Source organism: Babylonia areolata, chromosome 16 (assembly GCF_041734735.1).
Source record: "Babylonia areolata isolate BAREFJ2019XMU chromosome 16, ASM4173473v1, whole genome shotgun sequence".
Taxonomy (NCBI): domain Eukaryota; kingdom Metazoa; phylum Mollusca; class Gastropoda; order Neogastropoda; family Buccinidae; genus Babylonia; species Babylonia areolata.
Window position 1 is genome coordinate 14276078 of NC_134891.1, and position 19514 is coordinate 14295591.

A 19514-nucleotide genomic window follows, 5' to 3' on the forward strand; every position below is an offset into this window, starting at 1 on the left:
TATGGAGACAGCTAACAGTCATTCTCCATCACAACAGAAAAAAAAGGATTCCCTATCAATGTACAAAGTTTCATTGGATTGAGATACGAATATTAGAGTAAGTGGAATTTAATGGTGTTTGGCCGGGATCTATAAAATGTTGATCGACATTTTATTCCTGATGCTGTCAAAAAAGGGACACAAAAACAAGCAGTAAAACTCCTCACCAGGAATATTTGTCATAGATTCTTTCACTTCTTGGAAAATTGTTGAAACGCTGTTTATTAACAGGACGTGCTTTGTTGGTTGTAACTTGTCTAACTCAATAACACAATGAACTGGTAACACTGTAAGATATACATCTTCACCAAAATTGGGTTTCAACATCCTGTGATTAATAAACATGGTATCGTTATCTACATGTTGATACCAATCTTGCAAAAACTGATCTTTCAAACTGCACTTATTATAACTTTCTCTTTAAACCAAGTGGGATGCGCAATGGAATTGTGTTGGTTCAACCAAAACCTGCTTAATCCGACTTCATTCAAGATAGTGTGTGTACTTCATTCAAGATAGTGTGTGTACTTCATTCAAGATAGTGTGAATACTGGTATTGGTTCTGATGTATGTTGTTGCTGTTCAGATTGAAGAGACACTTGTAAATAATCGAAGACAGTTTAGAAGTTGTTTGGCTAGTAACGAGCTTATACCAGAAAACTATCATTCTGGTTTTCACAGACAGACAAAGGAAATTTACCAGTTTCACCAAACAGGTTTACCATAAAAGGTGGGGGGTACACTGTTTAAGTTTAAGAACTGTTTTGTAAAAAAAAATAACCAACAAATCAGTAGCAGTTTTGTCACAATATCATATATATAAAAACCCCAAAGTTCACAACCGTATAGGGAGAAATGGCAACTTTTTTTTTTAGTCCAAAATCTGATTCCGTAAGCACGCTCGTAACTGTGCCTGTGTTCCTGGTTATGGATGTACTGACACAGGTGATGGCTGCTTGTATACCTTTTAAAGTGTCTTTCACACACATGCTGATTTTCTTTCATGTAGAATGCTACCATGCTCGTTGCCTGCATAATTGTGTCGCGTGTCTCTGAGGGTGAAATATGTACTCTGAGGTCTGTCTATCATAATCACCACTCTGGCTTTTATATATTGAAGGAGACAATGAGAAGACTGGTGTGCTCGTTCAGGGAGCTGGCCTTGTGGCAATGCGCCCGACTAGGAAGCGAGTGTCCACGAGTTCTCGTCTCATATGCAAACTGTGATTATAACTCCTACGGCCACTAGACAGCGTATGATCTTCTGGGTACCAGTCTTTCGGATGGGACGAAAAACCAAGGTCCCGTTTGCACCTCCACGTAAGTTCCCACAAAAGGATAGTCCCTGGCAAAATTATGCAGAAAAATCCATTTTGATCGTTGTTTTTTGTTTGCTTTGTTTTTTGTTTTTTTTAAAGGGTGGGGCCTCAAGAGAATGCAGACAACGGACCACTCCTATTACCTATTATTTCTTTTCTTTGTTCTTTTCCTTTTCTCTTTTTCACTTTCCTTTTTTTCTTCTTTTTTTCCCGTTTTTGAGTGCTTTGCGCTGCCTTTCTTCATTGGCAAAAAACAAAACAAAACCAACACAAAAACAACAAACAACAACAACAAAAACAACAACAAAAACAAAAAAAACAAACAACACACTGAGTTCCAAAGAATGCCTGTTTTGCTATGAATGGACATTATTTGGGGAAACTTTAGTGTGTAAAATTTTACAGCAGTGTCTGGGTTTTTCTTGACCTGGTGTGAATTTTTTAGTGTTTGTATAAACTGTTCCTTTCTCAGTTATTCCACTATCATAAAGCCCAATAATTAACATGTATGTACATGTGTGTATTCCTGCATGAACATGTGTGTGTGTGTGCTTGGTGTTTGAATGAGCATTAGTGCGTGCACGATAGAATCAAAGAGAAATTATCTACCCAAGAACTGTATCATTTTTATCAACACATCTGCCCTTATTGATAACCACAGCGACAACAAATAACAACTGTAATAAGACAACAATGACATTCATCACTACAGCACCAGCGACAGCCACAACGATAATTTACAGCCGTCACCGCCACTTCCACACTATCATGACCACTCTTAACTGCAATAACTACAATCATATCAACAACAACGTCATAATGAACTGATAATATTTATATTCAAAGCAAAATAAACAGAAACCGAGACCAACCACGGATGGTGCAAGGAGAGAGAGAAAGATAGATATATATATATATATATATATATATATAGAGAGAGAGAGAGAGAGAGAGAGAGAGAGAGGGAGGGATGATGGGTGGGTAATCCTCAATTCCCATCTCCCCTAAAGTGTACCATACCCTTACAAGATCGAAAGCGAAAAGGTGCAGGAGAGTACAAGAGGAGTAGTCAGAGAAGAGGCGTGTTCAACTTGTGGTCACCTTCCTGACTATAGAAAGGGAAACGTAAAAGCTGGATATCTGTTGTGTGTGTGTGTGTGTGTGTGTGTGTGTGTGTGTGTGTGTGTGTGTGTGTGTGTGTGTGTGTGTGTGTGTGTGTGCTTTCCTATTACAATGCCGTTTACACCACAAAAATCTAAAAAGCATGCGATTAATGTCTGCAAGGATCTTGTCTGGAATTACAAATTCTTGCATGATGTATACCATTTGTGATATAAGAAATGTTTTAATGATACATATTTTATCCATTACACTAAGGTCCATTTTTTCCCCACGAAGGAATAATTCTTTGGATAGTTTCTATTCTTTTCAGCCAATCGTCTTTAACCAGAGAGGCCCGTCTATCACTCTCAAAATAAATGCCTAGAATCTTGAATCTTTTTTTTTTTCCTTACAAAGCCATAAAAAGTATCTTCACTGTTCTTTTTACTACCAAGCCACATAGCTACTGATTTATTTCTGTTCATAACCAATCCAGACAACAATGAAAAATCATAAAACATATCTAATGCATGCATCATGTCCTTTTGATCTGTCAAGTATAAAGTTCCATCATCTGCGTAAAGTGCAATTTTAATCAGATTAGCTAATTCATTTCTGGGGCCCCATATATTCCTTTAATATTTCTACAGCTTTTTTTTAAATTCGTAAAACATGTACACTTCCAGAAAAAAAAGTGGCGGTATGCTGTGGTAGGGCGCTCTCCCCGGGAAGAACAGACCGAATTTGTTTCAGTTTCAGTAGCTCAAGAAGGCGTCACTGCGTTCGGACAAATCCATATACGCTACACCACATCTGCCAAGCAGATGCCTGACCAGCAGCGTAACCCAACGCGCTTAGTCAGGCCTTGAAAAAAAATTGATACAGAGATACTGACCGTTACTGAAAATAGCCTTATTATTACAAAATACAATACAGTACACAAAAGAAACTATGAGCCGAGACAGTATGCAGGAGTCAGTCAATTACAGCTGTGCCCTGTGGACTACAGTACGGCACTCATTGAAAGAGAGAGAGAGGAAGACAGACAGAGAGGTGGGTGTTGGAGGGCCTAGGGAAGAGACGCCACATTAAAAAACCGAGTAAATCCGCAGAAAATGAGAAGACGTCTCCTCTCCCGTCTACGACCTTCCGCCGACAATCAAGCGCAGACGACAGGGATGTAAGCTATGTTCATGACCCATCTGAGAAACGCAGAATATCATCTCCCATTACGATTTCCACGGCAGAAAAAGTACACACACACACACACGCACACACGCACGCATGCATGCACGCACTTTCTTTGTGAAAATGACCTGTGTCTGTTCTCAGGGAAAGAGCCAGGCGACAAGTACAGGCGAACACTGACATCAGTGATGGTGTCACTCCGTATGCAATACTTAAAGACGCTCTTTCTGTGAACACTGTGGCTATATGTCACGCCAGGTTTCAAAACCAAACGACAAACGGACACTTCAAGGACAGCAGTATTGAGGAGCGATTCACATAATATTTGTATTTGTATTTCTTTTTATCACAGCAGATTTCTCTGTGTGAAATTCGGGCTGCTCTTCCCAGGGAGAGCACGTCGCTATACTACAGCGCTACCCATTTTTTTTGTATTTTTTCATGCGTGCAGGTTTTTTTATTTGTTTTTCCTATCGAAGTGGATTTTTCTACAGAATTTTGCCAGGAACAACCCTTTTGTTGCCGTGGGTTCTTTTACGTGCGCTAAGTGCATGCTGCACACGGGACATCGGTTTATCGTCTCATCCGAATGACTAGCGTCCAGACCACCACTCAAGGTCTTGTGGAGGGGGAGAAAATATCGGCGGCTGAGCCGTGATTCAAACCAGCGCGCTCAGATTCTCTCGCTTCCTATGCGGACGCGTTACCCCCAGGCCATCACTCCAAAGAACTACAAGATGACTAAAATCCTCCCGCCTTTAAAGAAGCCAATAAAAATTATATCAATTATCATTAGCCCCCTTTATTAAGAAACGACTCATTTTATACCGAACATCTCTCCCAGTAGGACTGGAGATCACACGTCTGGAAGGAAACCGTTCCCTTTGTGATGAAAGGAGAGAGATGCTGTGACTGCCAATGCTATCTGTATACCGGATGAACATTTGGTACAGAATGTCACCCTGTTGCATCTGACAGGCCATGTATTCATGTCTCCTGCGGAACATATTATTGCCAATTGTGAACATACGTTTTTGGATCGAAACTGGTTACCTGCATTGTGTAATTTAGGTGTACAAGGTGGAGCAGTGAAAACAAATGATGACCACCGGCGAATTTGGAATCAGCATATCAAAAACTGTTTGAATCAAATGAAACAAGACTATGGCAAAGTTTCCGTTCGCTCATAATTATAGACGTGTCACACATCTCTGAAAGCACATGTGCCAGACTGGTCACAACTCTGATCATTTCGCGTCTCGACAATTGCAACTCGGTCTTGGCTGGTCTCCCAGTGGAACAGAATTCGCACCTTCAGAGAGTTAAAAGTACAGCTGGCGACTTGTTTAAAAGAAACTGAAGCGAGATCACATCACCCATCGCTTGAACTCCACTGGCTTCTGTTGGTTTTCGTTCTAAATACAAGCTAGCATTTCTTCCATTCCGTTTTTTTGTTTGTTTTATTAATCGCACGCCTTCTGCCCATACAACCCGTCGCTTACTCCCTGGTCATCAAGCAAGACTCTACTATATTAAAAAGTGGGTTTTTTAAGCCCACTTACTACAACCGTATATGTACAAATGGCGATAATCTGTTCCACAGGGTGACTGTACCGGGTTGACATTCTGTTCCACAATGTCAGTACAGAATTTACTGGCGTGACATTTTGCGCCGACGCCGCAGTACATATTGTTATTGAGTGATATTCTGTACCGCGGTGATACTCTGTACAGCAACAGAACCTTGTTAGCCGCTGCATTGTCGCCTGCACCAAACTGTCGCCGATCGACGACAAATCAGCGTATTGGCAACAAATCACCGGTTTCTTAGTAAACGCCAAATTGTTGCTGCTTGTATTATTGTGAGATGATGATGATGCTCATGAAGACGACGATGGCAATGATGATGATGATATATATCGGTGAAAAGATGTAGTTTGGTACGTATTACATTGATTGGTAATTTTCTCCGTCTTTTTCAACGTCAGATGTATCAATTCCCATAATTTCCTCTATGTATTACAACTAACTGACTTTCATGGTCTTTGTTTGCTCTCCACTTTTCATCCTAGATTTTCAGATGCTCGTTAACTCTTGGTGTACACATGAGTCAGCTGGAAATATGTCTCCAATGGTTCACGACCCGCAAAACAAAGACAGAAAATAATGTTTAAAAAATCGAAAGAAGAAAGAAGTCAAGAAAGAATAACACACACACACACACACACACACACACACACACACACACAGAGATATATATATATATAAAGAAATAAAATGAAGCAATGAAATAAGAAAATGAGGAAGGAAGTAAGGAGAGAAAGAAATAAGAAATTTCAGGAATTTAAGCAAGAAACGGAAAAAAGACACAAAAAGAAATGAAGTGGGGGGGGGGGGGGGAAGAAATGAATGAAATAACGAAATAAAGAAAGGAAAAAAAGAAAGAAAGAAAAAAGATCGGAAAATGAAAGAAAATAAGAAATAATGAGACATCGTGTATTTGTGTACAAGAGTTAAGTTAGCACACAAACACACAGACACACATGTACAAACACTTTGGATGTGTGTGTACGCATGTGACAGACACACGCATATTGACCCCCCCCCCCCCCTCTCTCTCTCTCTCTCTCTCTCTCTCTCTCTCTTGGGATACAGGAGAATGAAGATCACTTTCTGTTTGCATGTCCGGTATATCAGAATCCAAGAGTAAAATATCTCGAAAAACAGTTTCCACAATGGACATGTGCCGGAGGACTGGACACACAGCTTCTTAAATCCATACCAAAACCAGGAAAGGACCATCGTCAGGTAAGCGGCTACCGAATCCTAACCATGCAAAACATTGCTGGAAAGCTCATGGAACGCGTGATAGCCAGGAAACTTGCAAGGGATCTTGAACACAGGCACATTCTCCCTTCAAATCAAGGTGGTTACAGAACAGGCAAGACCACATGGGAAAATGCAGCTGCTTTTGCATATGAGGTATATGAAGGATTTCAAAGAAAAGAAGAAAAACTAGCAGTAGCAATCGACCTTGAAGATGCCTACAATAAAGTCTACTTTGCGCACCTCATGGAGCTGCTACCAAGGTATGGAATAAGTTTGACACTGACAAAGATGGATAACAGCAGCGCTTCAGGAAAGAACCGTCGTCCTACGCCTCGGAGATTGGATGTCTGCACCTTCTAAACTATCCATGGACTGCCACAGGGGTCTCCGCTCTCTCCTGCTCTCTACAACGTCTACACGAATGGCCTTGCAGACTTAAACAACAATGGAATAGCTCGGGTCCTTACTCTTGCGGATGATGGCCTGGTCTTCAAAACTTCGAAACATGCTCAAGAAAGAACTAAAGCCGTCCAGAAACAACTAAACAATATTGCTCAATGGTGCAAAGACACAGGATCTTCCATCAATCCAGCAAAAGCCCAAATGTTGCTGTGCACCCTCAACAACAGAACTGCGAGCAAATCACCACCACCTGTGTCATTCGACGGGATGAGAAAACCGAATGCCTACGCTACCTAGGAATACAGTTCGACAGGATGCTGACCTTCAGAAAACATACGGAAAATATTGTTCTCAAATGCAAAAAGGGCCTTTCAGTCTTGAAAGCAATTTTAACCAAAGATACTGAACAACGCCACCTCTTCCTGTTATACCAATCACTCGTCCTCAGTGTGATCGACTACGGACTTGGGATGACAACACCATCTCAAAGCAACCTCCTAAAATTAGAAAGAGTTCAAAATGAAGCTATGAGGCTGCTCCTTGGAACAACAAAAGACACGCCCACGGAAACCATGCGATACCTGCTTGATCTTCCTTCAGTGCAGGCCAGAAACAAGTTAGAACAGGTTAAGACCTACTTCAAAGCATTATAAAACCCTCAAAACCTACTGCATGACGCAGTCAAAGAACCAAAAGGCAGCCGTCTAAGACGAGGAAGATCATGGATGGGGCAAGCAAAAGACACAATCCAGCTAGTATGCCGACTACAGGACCTGAAAGAAACAAAAGAATGGGAGAAAAACCCCCAAAACCTCAACCATCTATTCAACACAGCCATTTCACCCACTCTAGGAATAAATTGTCGGGAATAGCCAGAGGGCAAAACTGATGCGGAAGTGAAGCTACTCATAGAAGAAAACAGTAAAGAAGAGGACATCATCATATACACAGATGGCTCAGTCACCAGAGACCAATCCGGATGGGGATTCACTGCGAAACAAAATAGAAAAACAATTAGGGAAGATAATGCTGCCTACAAAGTCACAACCTCTAGCCTAACGATGGAAGTTGAAGCTGTGACACGTGCCCTCCAGTAGCTATCGTCTATCCATATGCCCGGAAACCAACATGCCATGATTCTAACCGACTCAATGAACCTCATACAGAAAATTGAAAATGGAATGGAGCCCAGAGTGGCATAAGGCAATGCGCAACTTTCAAAAACTTACATGGTCATACTGCCCGGGACATGCAGGTGTTAAGGGAAATGAGCGAGTTGACAGACTTGCTGGTAACGCAACAACAACGAGCGGCCTACATCTAGGAAAATCGGAAATCCTCAGAAAAGTCAAAGAATATAAAAAAGAACAGGTACAAGGCCATCACACCATCGATCGCCTCATAGAGATAAAGGCAAAGAGAGGGAGCGGCCGTAAGTCTAGCATGAAAGGTAGAGCACGATGCTTTGCAAAGCAAACAAATATCGGCATCATTTCCAAACCAACATTGCGCAAATTTCTTCAAAACGGAACAGAGTCTCTGTGGGCTTTTCAAATACAATACAATAGACTGAGCAACACACTGGACGCCACGTTCTTGGCATCAGAGATCTTTTCCCATCCGTCTTGCGGCCAATCAGTGGCAGCCTCTGTGCGTGTGTGTATGTGTGTTTGTGTGCATGTGTGGCTCCGTGTGTTTGTATGCGTTTGTGCATGCGCGAGGGTGTAAGTGTACACAAGTGTCATGAGAGTGCGTATGTGTGCGTGTGGGGGGTGGGGTGGGGTGGGGGGTGGGGGGTGGTAGAGGATGAGGTATGTGTGTGTATGCATGCCTACACTGTGGGAGCAACGGAATATTGGAACGTGCGGGTGTGCATATATATATCTTTGTATAAATGTGTGTGGGGTGGGGGATATAGGCATATGTGTGTGTGCTTGTACAAGTAAGTGTGCCTCTGTGTGTGTGTGTGTGTGTGTGTGTGTGTGTGTGTGTGTGTGTCGTGGAAGCTGCGATACGTAGCCTAGAAATGAGTGTGTGGAGGGGGGTAGAGGGGGTGCAGGGTAATATGTGTGTGTGTGTGTGTGTGTGTTGGGGCTTTTGTACGTTTATGTGTATTTGACTGTGCTTTCATATCTGTGAAACTGCATGTTTGGTGCATATCTGTTATGCATATGTATGTGTATGTGTGAATGTGTGTCTGCTTTTTTTTTGCTTTTTTTTTATTATTATTTTTTTTAATTTACATTTATTTGCGTATTTATCATCATTGTTGTCTTTTTAAATTTAAAAAAAATCTATTGATTTATTTCATTTTCTTTTCTTTTTTTCAAAATTATATTATTATTATTATTATTTATTTGTTTATTTATTTATTTTATTTATTTATTTATTTATTTTCTCTCAAGGCTTGACGAAGCGCGTTGGGTTACGCTGCTGGTCAGGCATCTGCTTGGCAGATGTGGTGTAGCGTATATGAATTTGTCCGAACTCAGTGACGCCTCCTTGAGCTACTGAAACTGAAACTGTATTGATATGATGTGTTTCGATGTTACAGGCGACGGGTGCAATAGCCAAGTGGTTAAAGCGTTGGACTGTCAATCTGAGGGTCCCGGGTTCGAATCACGGTGACGGCGCCTGGTGGGTGAAGGGTGGAGATTTTTACGATCTCCCAGGTCAACATATGTGCAGACCTGCTAGTGCCTGAACCCCCTTCGTGTGTATATGCAAGCAGAAGATCAAATACGCACGTTAAAGATCCCGTAATCCATGTCAGCGTTCGGTGGGCATGCACATCCCCGAAAACGGAGTATGGCTGCCTACATGGCGGGGTAAAAACGGTCATACACGTAAAAGCCCACTCGTGTGTATGCGAGTGAACGTGGGAGTTGCAGCCCACGAACGCAGAAGAAGAAGAAGAAGAAGAAGTTACAGGCTTACATAATTATTATGTGTTTTATACGTACATTGTTATGTGTTCGTATTGATATGATATGTGTCGATGTCACATGCTTAAATAATCATAATATGGATTATATGTACTTTGTTTTCTGTGTACTGTCCAAACCTTGGAGACGAACGACTGGGAAAAAAGGTACAGTATCCCCCTGCCACATGGACTTTTAAAGCAAATAACAAAGTACCGGTCTCGCTTATCCCTATGTAGTTTATCTTGGTTCAACTATGTTTTCCCTTTCTGTTCCATTTTATCTGTTTTGCACAATTTTTGTTCTGATTTGTACCTGCTATGTCACTTGCTATTTACAGGTAATGACATTAAACTCAGTTGTAACTGACTTCAGATAGAAAATGCGTTCTCCTGAAACAAAGCAAAATGCAAAATCCCAGCGACGAGTAACGAAAGGTTTGATTTTTCTCCGCGTAAACTCTTTCCTTCGATGATGAAATGTTATCCATATATTATCAGTTAGGTTAACGTTTTAATGAATAACTTATTCAGCTCTTTAACTTCTGGTTCACTGTGGGAAATCCGAATATAATACCAAATCGTTGCAATCCCACAATTAAAATCATGCACTTAGATAAAGTTCTGATAACAAAGAAATCGATTCTTGCAAATTCTATTTATTTAATTTTTTTAATTTTTTATTTCAAAGTATGTAACTTTCTCTCGTGTTTATTCACAGCATAAACATTAGCTAGTTTGAAGTCATAGTCTATCATTATGAAAAGAAACTACTAAAATCGTCTCCAGTGCTACGAATTCGTCATTTTGTTACTGAAATGTTTTGATAAAAAGAAGAAAAAAAACCCCCACCCCTTTATGCCATGTTAGTGGATCGTTTTCTGCTGTAGCCTATGTGCTTCGTGTAATCATATCCACTGGATAGTGAAATATTGTATCTTTAAAAAATGTCTTTTTCAACCTCTGACATTCAGAGAACAAAATCACAGTTTAACTATAAATGCATCAAAAATAAATAATTGAAAAAAAAAAAAAAAAAAAAACACGTTCAGAATGTTCAGTAATATCCACAACGATTTCCATCATCTCAGTCCGTGGATCATTGCCGTTGTTACCGAAAGGACAGTCCTGAGCGTGATAGTATCAGCCGCGTTCATCGCCCTCTTTTACGTTACAAACTGGGAACACCTCACGGCTGCTTCGTCCAAGATCCCGCTTTAACGGTTTCCCTTTCCCCTTTACCACCGGAGGACAAGCCTCTGAGCGTGGGCGCTGTGTTTTGAATCTAGGTTTCATTCTTGACACAAAACTGTGTCGCATTCAGCCAGTTTGTCAAACAGCGTCTTGTGAACTCAAACGAGTCCGGAAATAGTCAATGAAAACGTAATGACGATTTTGATAACGCGTGTATTTTCTCTAGACTGGAAAACTGTATTTTTCTGTTAATAGGTGTTTAGATACAGTAACTGAGCACCTGAAAAAGTACAACAATGGTTTATGATATTTTCCTACTTTAATGTAATGCTAATTTTCTACCTTTTCAATTTCTTCTTTTGTTCATCTGATTCATTTACTCGCCCCTTTAAACCAATATCCTTTTTTCCTCTTTTCCTTCTTGCGTCACCTCACACAGAGATTTTAAACTGAAGCAAATGTCTCAAGTCCACTTCAAACACACACACACATATGGATGCCAGAATTTAAGTGTTTTGCCCCACTTTTCTCAGAGATTAATTCAAAGCATTTTGAAAAGTTTAATTAAGACGTGATCTGATATTGCAAAAGGCTTGCAACACAATCATTTAGAACATTTGATATTTTCCTCTCTCTCTCTGTCACACACACACACACACACACACACACACACACACACACACACACACACACACACACACATGAAGGTTGGTTTAGATGTATCTATTTCTTAACCACCCTTTCCTCTCTCTCACTCCTCCCACCCATTCACCATGTTTTGCTTTTTGTTGTTGTCTAGTATTAGCACTAGCACTTGAAGTGGGAAGGCACACACACACACACACACACACACACACACACACACTATGCATTGATAAAAACATGTCACGGAAGCGTATGAAATAATACCCAGTAGACGTGGCAAATGGTCGGTGTGCTACATTTGAGCATGATCGCTTCAGAAATGTGGGTCAGTCATGGAATAAAAGAACTAGAAAGGAAGAAATACGGACAAACCAGGCAAAACAGACGTACCATCTCTCACAGCGGGAGCGGGTGATGAGAATGGTAACTGAAAAATGGAGAAAAAATTTACAGCAATGCCCAGAACTACATTGGCGAATAGTTTCCTAGGGGAAGCAATACGGTCGGTCCAAAATATATCCGTCAGTAACCACACATCGTTTGGTGCGATTCTGCTTCGACTCACTCCTCCACGCCCACGCCCCCCACCATCCCTCCACCTACACAACGGCACAAAGAGATTGAATGGTTTATAGATTAGGCCTTTTCGGCCCGTGACAGTTACGGTGGCCAGGAGTGAGGACTCGTGTGTTGACGCCCATGATGAAAAACAATAAGATTACATGAGATGTCTGAAGAGAACAGAAAAATCTAGTTTGTCGAAAGAAAGGATACGTAGCACACTCTTACTCATAGTAGTTATAACTAACATATCAGAAGGCCTTTCAATAGTTCCTAGAGACATTTTGCAAATAAAAATTGAACTGTTTATTTCATGAACTGCGCTTGAAAGTTCAACAAAACACCGTTTAACAATCAAGGAACACTACCAGTGTATCAACCAACCAGTTACAAATAAACAGATAAACGATTTGATAAATAGACAATAAAAAAACAACCCAAAACATACCTTAGGACTGCCATAGTAAAGATTTAAGAACACCAGTCACTGGGAAGTTCCTTCCAGCCCAAACGTCCGTTTGAAAGCAGACGATGGCGGCACGTCGGGTTTTAATCAAGACCACAGCGGCACGAGCAACAGCGGCGCGCTGTCACACACGAGACGACGCCTTTCGACACTGGATTGTTCTTGCCTCGACTTGGCAGACGTTTTCTGTCACATGATTGGTAATTCCCCCTGTCTGGTTGGTCTCCACATCGCCCCCACCCAAAGCAAATCCATTTCACACTCCCATCTCCTTTTTCCCGTAGTGCTCACATAATAAAATGGAGACTGGGGTTTATAGGTGGCTGCGTTCAGTTTAATCTGTCGAGGTACTGATTCTCGTTGCTCAAGTAATCTGACACACGAAGAACTCCCAGAAGGCTCGGTCAATGTGGACCAGAGTTTTTTGGACAGTTGGTGCTGCGACCTCTCATACCAAACTATAGTCATGTGTGGAGAACATTTATGAGTTGAACGTAAATCACTGAATGCGCTAAAACTCCAAAAGAGGTGAGTCTAGTGTGCGTGCAGACCATTTTTAAAAAGGGGATCACAAGTGAGAGAGGTCATGATTGGTAAAGGGTCACGAAACCAAAAAGAGACCGAAATATTCCATTGACGAAACACTAAAAGATACAGGATATAGAGCTTTAATGTGATATAATGGAGCAAACATTACCGAAAGCAGTGACAAAGTGTTGAACCAAGACACCCCGGTAGTTTTTGAACAAAAGTCTCTTTTCTTGTCCTCTGGCATGGTGATTGTCAATTGGCGCTCATTGTCGTGTCGCTTCTTCAATATTCTTCATTAACTAATGTCAAACGGCGCATTTGTCTTACGTTATTTTCCCCTGTAATGAGCAGTTATTCATATTGTATGTATGCAGTCCTGTTCAATGTGGTTTTTGCAATGGAAAGTCAAAATACTGAATTGAGCTGTTAGCAAGGTCGACCTGACATTATCAATGTGGATGCTTTTTGGAACGTTTTCAAAGTTCTCCTTTGCGAGAAAAGGTTAGAAAATGTTTCCGTGGGGACCTAGACTACGTTGGCGAATAGTCGTTTCCCAATGGAAACAATACAGTCGGTCCAAAATATTTCCGTCAGTAATCACACATCGTTTTGTGCGATTCTACTTCGACCCCCAACCCCCACCCCCATCCCCCGCCCCTACACATAAAGGCACAAAAAGAATGACTGGTTTATATATAGATTAGGCCTTTTCGGTCCGTGATAACTGCGGTGGCAAGGAGTGAGGACTCGTGTGTTAACACTTGTTTTGAAGAACAATACTGTTACATGAGGTGTACGAAGAAAATAAACAATTTCATATTCGTTGAAACAAAAGATACGCAGCACACTCTTTCTCATAGATATTTGAATAACAATTTCTCGTAACCAAAGCAGAGAGAGAGAGAGAGAGAGAGAGAGAGAGAGAGAGAGAGATGAAATGAAATATTTTAACTATGTTCTTTGGCCATGGGCACATAAACATGGAGGGGGAAATCTCACTCGTGAATGCACGCGCGCACACACACACACACACACACACACACACACACACACACACACACTAAATGAACAAATAAATAAATAAGTAAATAAACCAATAAATAAATAAAACCTTCATAACATAGCACATTTTGCGACTTAGCATGTAAATTTAATTGACAGTAAGTCTATTCATAATCTTTTAGCATACGTTTCTTCTTTATAAACATATTTCATAACTATACACAACTGCAATCAAAATAGGTCTATTACTTTCTGCAAACTTCTGCCTCTGTTTCATACTGTGAAAAACAAACTTGGAAACTAATAATGACAGATATCTGCATTTTCCATCTAATAATCTTTCTAATCGCGGATTGATTCCATTGACAAAAAATCTGTTTCTTAATTCTGAGTATAATGGGCAAACATATAAAAAATGGTTTTCATCCTCTACAGTCTTCACAATTTGGACAATACGACTGTGTGATATCATTAGCATATCTGTTCATATTGCTGTTAATAGGTAACACTCCACATCTACTCTGGGATAAAGCCACACGAAAGCAAAAAATGTTTATTTCCTGTAAATATACACAAACATTCAGGTTGTCCTTAATTAACCTTAATATACAAACTACACCTTTCTCTGTCTTACCGCACCTGACCATTCTTTGAAAAACATATCTGTTAATCGTTGCTTAAATTTACTTTAAAATAATTTATTATTTGTAACACCCTGATTTAACCATACCTCATAAAATCCAGCTTTGGAAAGCATTTCTCTCACTTCGGTTGCCCAGCATCTTTTGCCATCCCTGTCCATTGATAACATCATTAAGTATGCTTACTTGGGTAATCTACTCTCATCCATTTCCAACAGTCTAGACCAGTACTTAATACACCTAACTTGACAATTAACAAACAAAGGATGCCTACCAAGTTCGCCGTAAACCATCGTATTAGGGTTTTTTAGTGGCAGACCGAGGTATTTTTTACAAGCTAATAAATATACTTTTTCTACATTATCCAACCTCTGATAACCCCAAATTTCTGATGAATATAGTAAAACAGATTGTACTTTAGCCTAAAAAATTCTTAAAATAAATTTCTGGTGACATTTCTTTACATTTTTAAAGGCTTGACAAAGCCAGACAAGAGCCTTCTTTCCCTTTGCAGCCAGATGATTTGTGCTCAGTCTAAGACTCAACATAGTTGTGAAAGAGAAGCCTAAATAACAATATCTACAGACAACTTCTAAATCCTTTCCCTCGAAAAACCATTTTTCCCTTCGTACTAAGAATCCACCCTTTCTAAATACCATTATCTTGGTCTTATCTATATCAACCCTTAGTTTTAATTCATCACAGCAACTCTTAAGAGAATCTAATTGTGCCCGTAAACCTCCTGGTGAGGTTGACAATAATGCAACGTCATCCGTAAAAAGCAAGAAAAATAATTCAAGTAAAGTAGGCAAAAGTTGAACACCATGGACACCAGTATCATTAATATGATTTGCAAGTTGGTTGATAAACAAAGAGAACAATGTTGGGCTCATAACACATCCTTGTCTTACACCTGTAGGGCATTCAAAGAAATCTGAAAATTCACCATTGACACGTACACAAGAAACTAAAGACTGATACATACTTTTCACAGCACCAAAAAAATTTTCCTCTAACGCCTTCATTATAAAGTACTTCCAGTAATTTCCCATGATTAACAGAGTAGAATGCTTTTCTGAAGTCAATGAAGGCAATGTAAAGATTTTGCCCTTTCTTATTTAAGTATTTCTTAACAATAGCATACAAATTGAATATTTGGTCCATGGTTGAATAATTTCTTCGGAATCCTGCCTGGTTTTCAACAATTTTATCGCTGTCTTCCGACCATAAGCCCAGTCGTTTGTTTAAAATGGATGTATAACACTTACATGAAGCATCGATCAGGGATACTCCTCTGTAACTGTCCGGCTGATCAGCATAACCTTTTTTGAAAATCGGAGTTACAATTGCCTTGGACCATTCTTGGAGATATGTCCCGGTATTAAATATTTTATTGAAGAGCACTGTGAGAAACTTTACTACTTTTTCACCACCTGCTTTCAACAATACCATCCATGCCGCCTGCCTTCCCGTTATTTAGTTCGCCTATTGCAACCCGAACTTCCTCTTCTGAATTTCTTTATTCAAACAGTGATCACTCGCATCACCTAACTCGTCGTCCATATAAGTTTCGTTTTCTAAATTATCCGCCACGTTAAAAACTCCCTGAAAGTGTCTGAACCAGTCCTCCAAACCAATGTTGTCACTCACACTCTTTTTTGTGTTTGCACTGTTTAACTTCTTTATTTCCTTCCAAAATTGTGCTGAGTTGTGTACATTAGAATCGGCTGTATTTCTTCGAAATTCCCGTTTTTTCTGTCTGAGTGATTTTTTATATTCGTTCTTACTTTTAACATGTCCAATCCTGTCACTTTGAAGCCTGTTTTTTCTAAAAGTTCTTAATATCCTTTTACATTTCAGTTTTGCATCTTTGCATTCCTGATCGAACCATGCACAGCTTTTTCTATGAGATGACACATAACATTTTTTCACCATGCATTGTGCAGCCGACTTCAGACAGTCATTGAAAGTTGCCAAGGCATGGTCAACATCCTGTTCTAATTGATGAATGGCTGCTTCCAGTCTGAAAGTATTGTCTTCAACATTTAATTTTGTTATTAATTCTGCTTCTTTTGCCTTGTCCCATAAAACTCTATCTAGAACAGTTCTCTTATCATCGTGAGTTGTTTTCGGGATAGTTTCGTCTTTACCATAGCTTAAAACAACTGACAACATAACCGGTAAATGATCCGAATCTACCATATCAGCTGCTGTTAAGGATTTCCATGAAAGCGTGAAAAGAGGATCACAAGATACAATAAAATAATCAACCACACTAGACCCAGAATCCGAAATGAAAGTGAAACTGTCATCAAAGCCATATTTACTAAGCCTATTTAAAATACAGCAATCAAATATGTTACAATGATCAAGAAGTTTTTCACCAAACTGATTGATTTCTACATCCTGCGATATTCTATTGAAAGAATTCATTTGTTCTTCTGTATTGTCTACATCTTCACATAAACTGAAATCAAAATTTTTGTTAGCTGTACGATAATTCAAATCACCAAATATCAAAACATAAAAATTATCATAAGACTCATGTAGATCGAGTATGCACTTTTCTAAAACCTCAGTTCCAATGGTGTCTTGTTCAAAATTCAAAAAAGGAGAATCATGAGGGGGGATGTATGAAGCAATCACGAAAACATCTTTATCAACACTTAGCAGGTCTTTTGATACCTTTAAAATGACAACATTACTAACATTATAGTTCACTCTCTCAACAAAAGAAGAAAAACATTTCCACACTACCACACCCCCGGAACATCTCCCTTGCCTTGACAGATTCGTAGCCTTTGATGAATGTATATCAAAATCTTTAAATGCACTGTCTCTGATAATATGGTCCATGAACGTTTCTGTCAGGCAAACAATGTCATGCCTTTGGAGAAAACCAACGGAATCGCTCTCAGATAATTTTGATTCTAAACAATTAACATTATATTGAGAAAGCTGAAAGTAGTTTTTTCCATTATTTTTAGTACTTTGTGCCCGGCCTATTTCCTATTTCTCACCGGTGACTGCTGCTACTTCACCTCGGGATGAAGAAGAAGAATCGTGCGGCATACTACTGCCTCTGCTGTGTGCACTGTCTGACTGTACACCCTTGAGTGCGTCTATAATGTTTGGCTGATCCTTGGACCGTTGGTAGTTTGTCCGTGAGCGTAAAGCACGGCCTTCATCTTGCCTTTCTCTGGATTTGCTACTTGTTGATACAGTCCTGGTTCTGGAGCGTGACTTGTGGGTACCAACGTTAGTAGCAAGGTCTGTGAAGTTATCCTCATCTACAACAGAGGCTGCCTGCTGAGGAAGAGATAGTTCCCCCAGTACTGACCCTTGCTGCTTCAAAGGTTGAAGTTCACCAGGACGTTCCGTTACAAGCTGCTCTTGACGCTCTTCCGTTGGTCGCTCCTGGCCCGGCTGTTCTTGTTCTTGCTGAAACAGCTGTTCAGAGTGCTGCTGTTCCCTTTCCAGCTCCTGTTCCAGTTGTAGCTGACCCCAGTGCTGCTGCCGATTTTCTTCGATATGATTCTGTGGCTGCTCTTCTTGTTGTTGCTGCTTCTTTGACCGCATCTGGTCTTGTTGATGGTGGTGCTGCTTTACTCAGGGCTTTTCAATCTCTTCCTGTTGCTGTCTTTGCTGTTGGCGCTGCTGACCTTCCTGTTGACATCTTCTAGGGTGCAGCGTTTTCTCGTTTTGCTGTTGCTGTTGCTGTTCCCCGTTTTGCTGTTTGCTGTTTTGCTGTTGCCTTGACACCCTAATTGGCGCGTGCTGTTCTGAGCGTGGAGACTGCTGTACACAGAGAGAGAGAGAGAGAGAGAGAGAGAGAGAGAAGAAGAAGAAGAAGAAGGGGGAAGAAAAGACGACGACGACAATGACGTATTGGAGGGTATAACTTTCTTTTCTTCTGTTGAAATGTTTTAAGATTTTAGTATTCATCTGACGCAGTGATAATAAATATGATTAGAGTTTCTGTCTCCTTCCCTTCCCCTTCACATCCATCTATCCATCCCTACGCTCACCGCAACCCCACTATCCGCTCCCAATCAGAAAAAAGTACTGTAGTTTTGTCGGATACACTCTGCTTTGGCCACATTTACTTAACAGCATTCATGTCAACTTTGGTCCGTGAGATATGTAATTTTGTTTGGATATAAAAAAAACAACAACAGTGAGCTATATGGCTTTGCATATTTAATTCTGATTGACTTCTCGTCTCTTAGATTTTCAAGCACTCAGAATCATGCAATGTTCACTGAACTTGCAAAACACAACCACATATAGGAGCACACAAATGAACGAATAAAAATTGTGATTGCACCAGATAAGAATCTTGACGTATCTGAGTTAATTCCTTTCTTACTGTGAATCAAAACACACGCCAAAAGTAAGCTATCCTAGCCAGATAATTTCGTTCCATTTCCTTTGGATTGAGGTTGCATCATTTGCTCCAGTTAGCACATCGCTCCATCCTCTGGCCGAAGTCTGCTATGACCAGACAGATGAGCTAACAAACAGGGTAAGTTGTGAGTCTGGAAAGTTTTGGGTCTGGCAGCAGATGCGGATGGAGAGACTGACCTGGGAGTTTTACCTGTGTGTTACAAGTTCTTCCAAGTCAAACATTTGGTGAAGTTGTACCGAGTAAAGGTATTTTTCCCTTCCGAAAA

General features: G+C 40.3%; 1 protein-coding gene across 1 annotated transcript in view; it reads right to left on the reverse strand.

Annotated features, from left to right (window-relative positions):
- The window catches only part of LOC143290890 (uncharacterized), a 47787-nt gene extending 35092 nt beyond the window's left edge, over nt 1-12695 (reverse strand). The window contains exon 1 of the mRNA XM_076600444.1: nt 12650-12695. Coding sequence (XP_076456559.1) covers nt 12650-12663 — 14 coding nt within the window. The 5' untranslated portion in view covers nt 12664-12695. The remainder of the gene's footprint in view (nt 1-12649) is intronic.
- Between the last annotated feature and the right edge of the window lie 6819 nt (nt 12696-19514).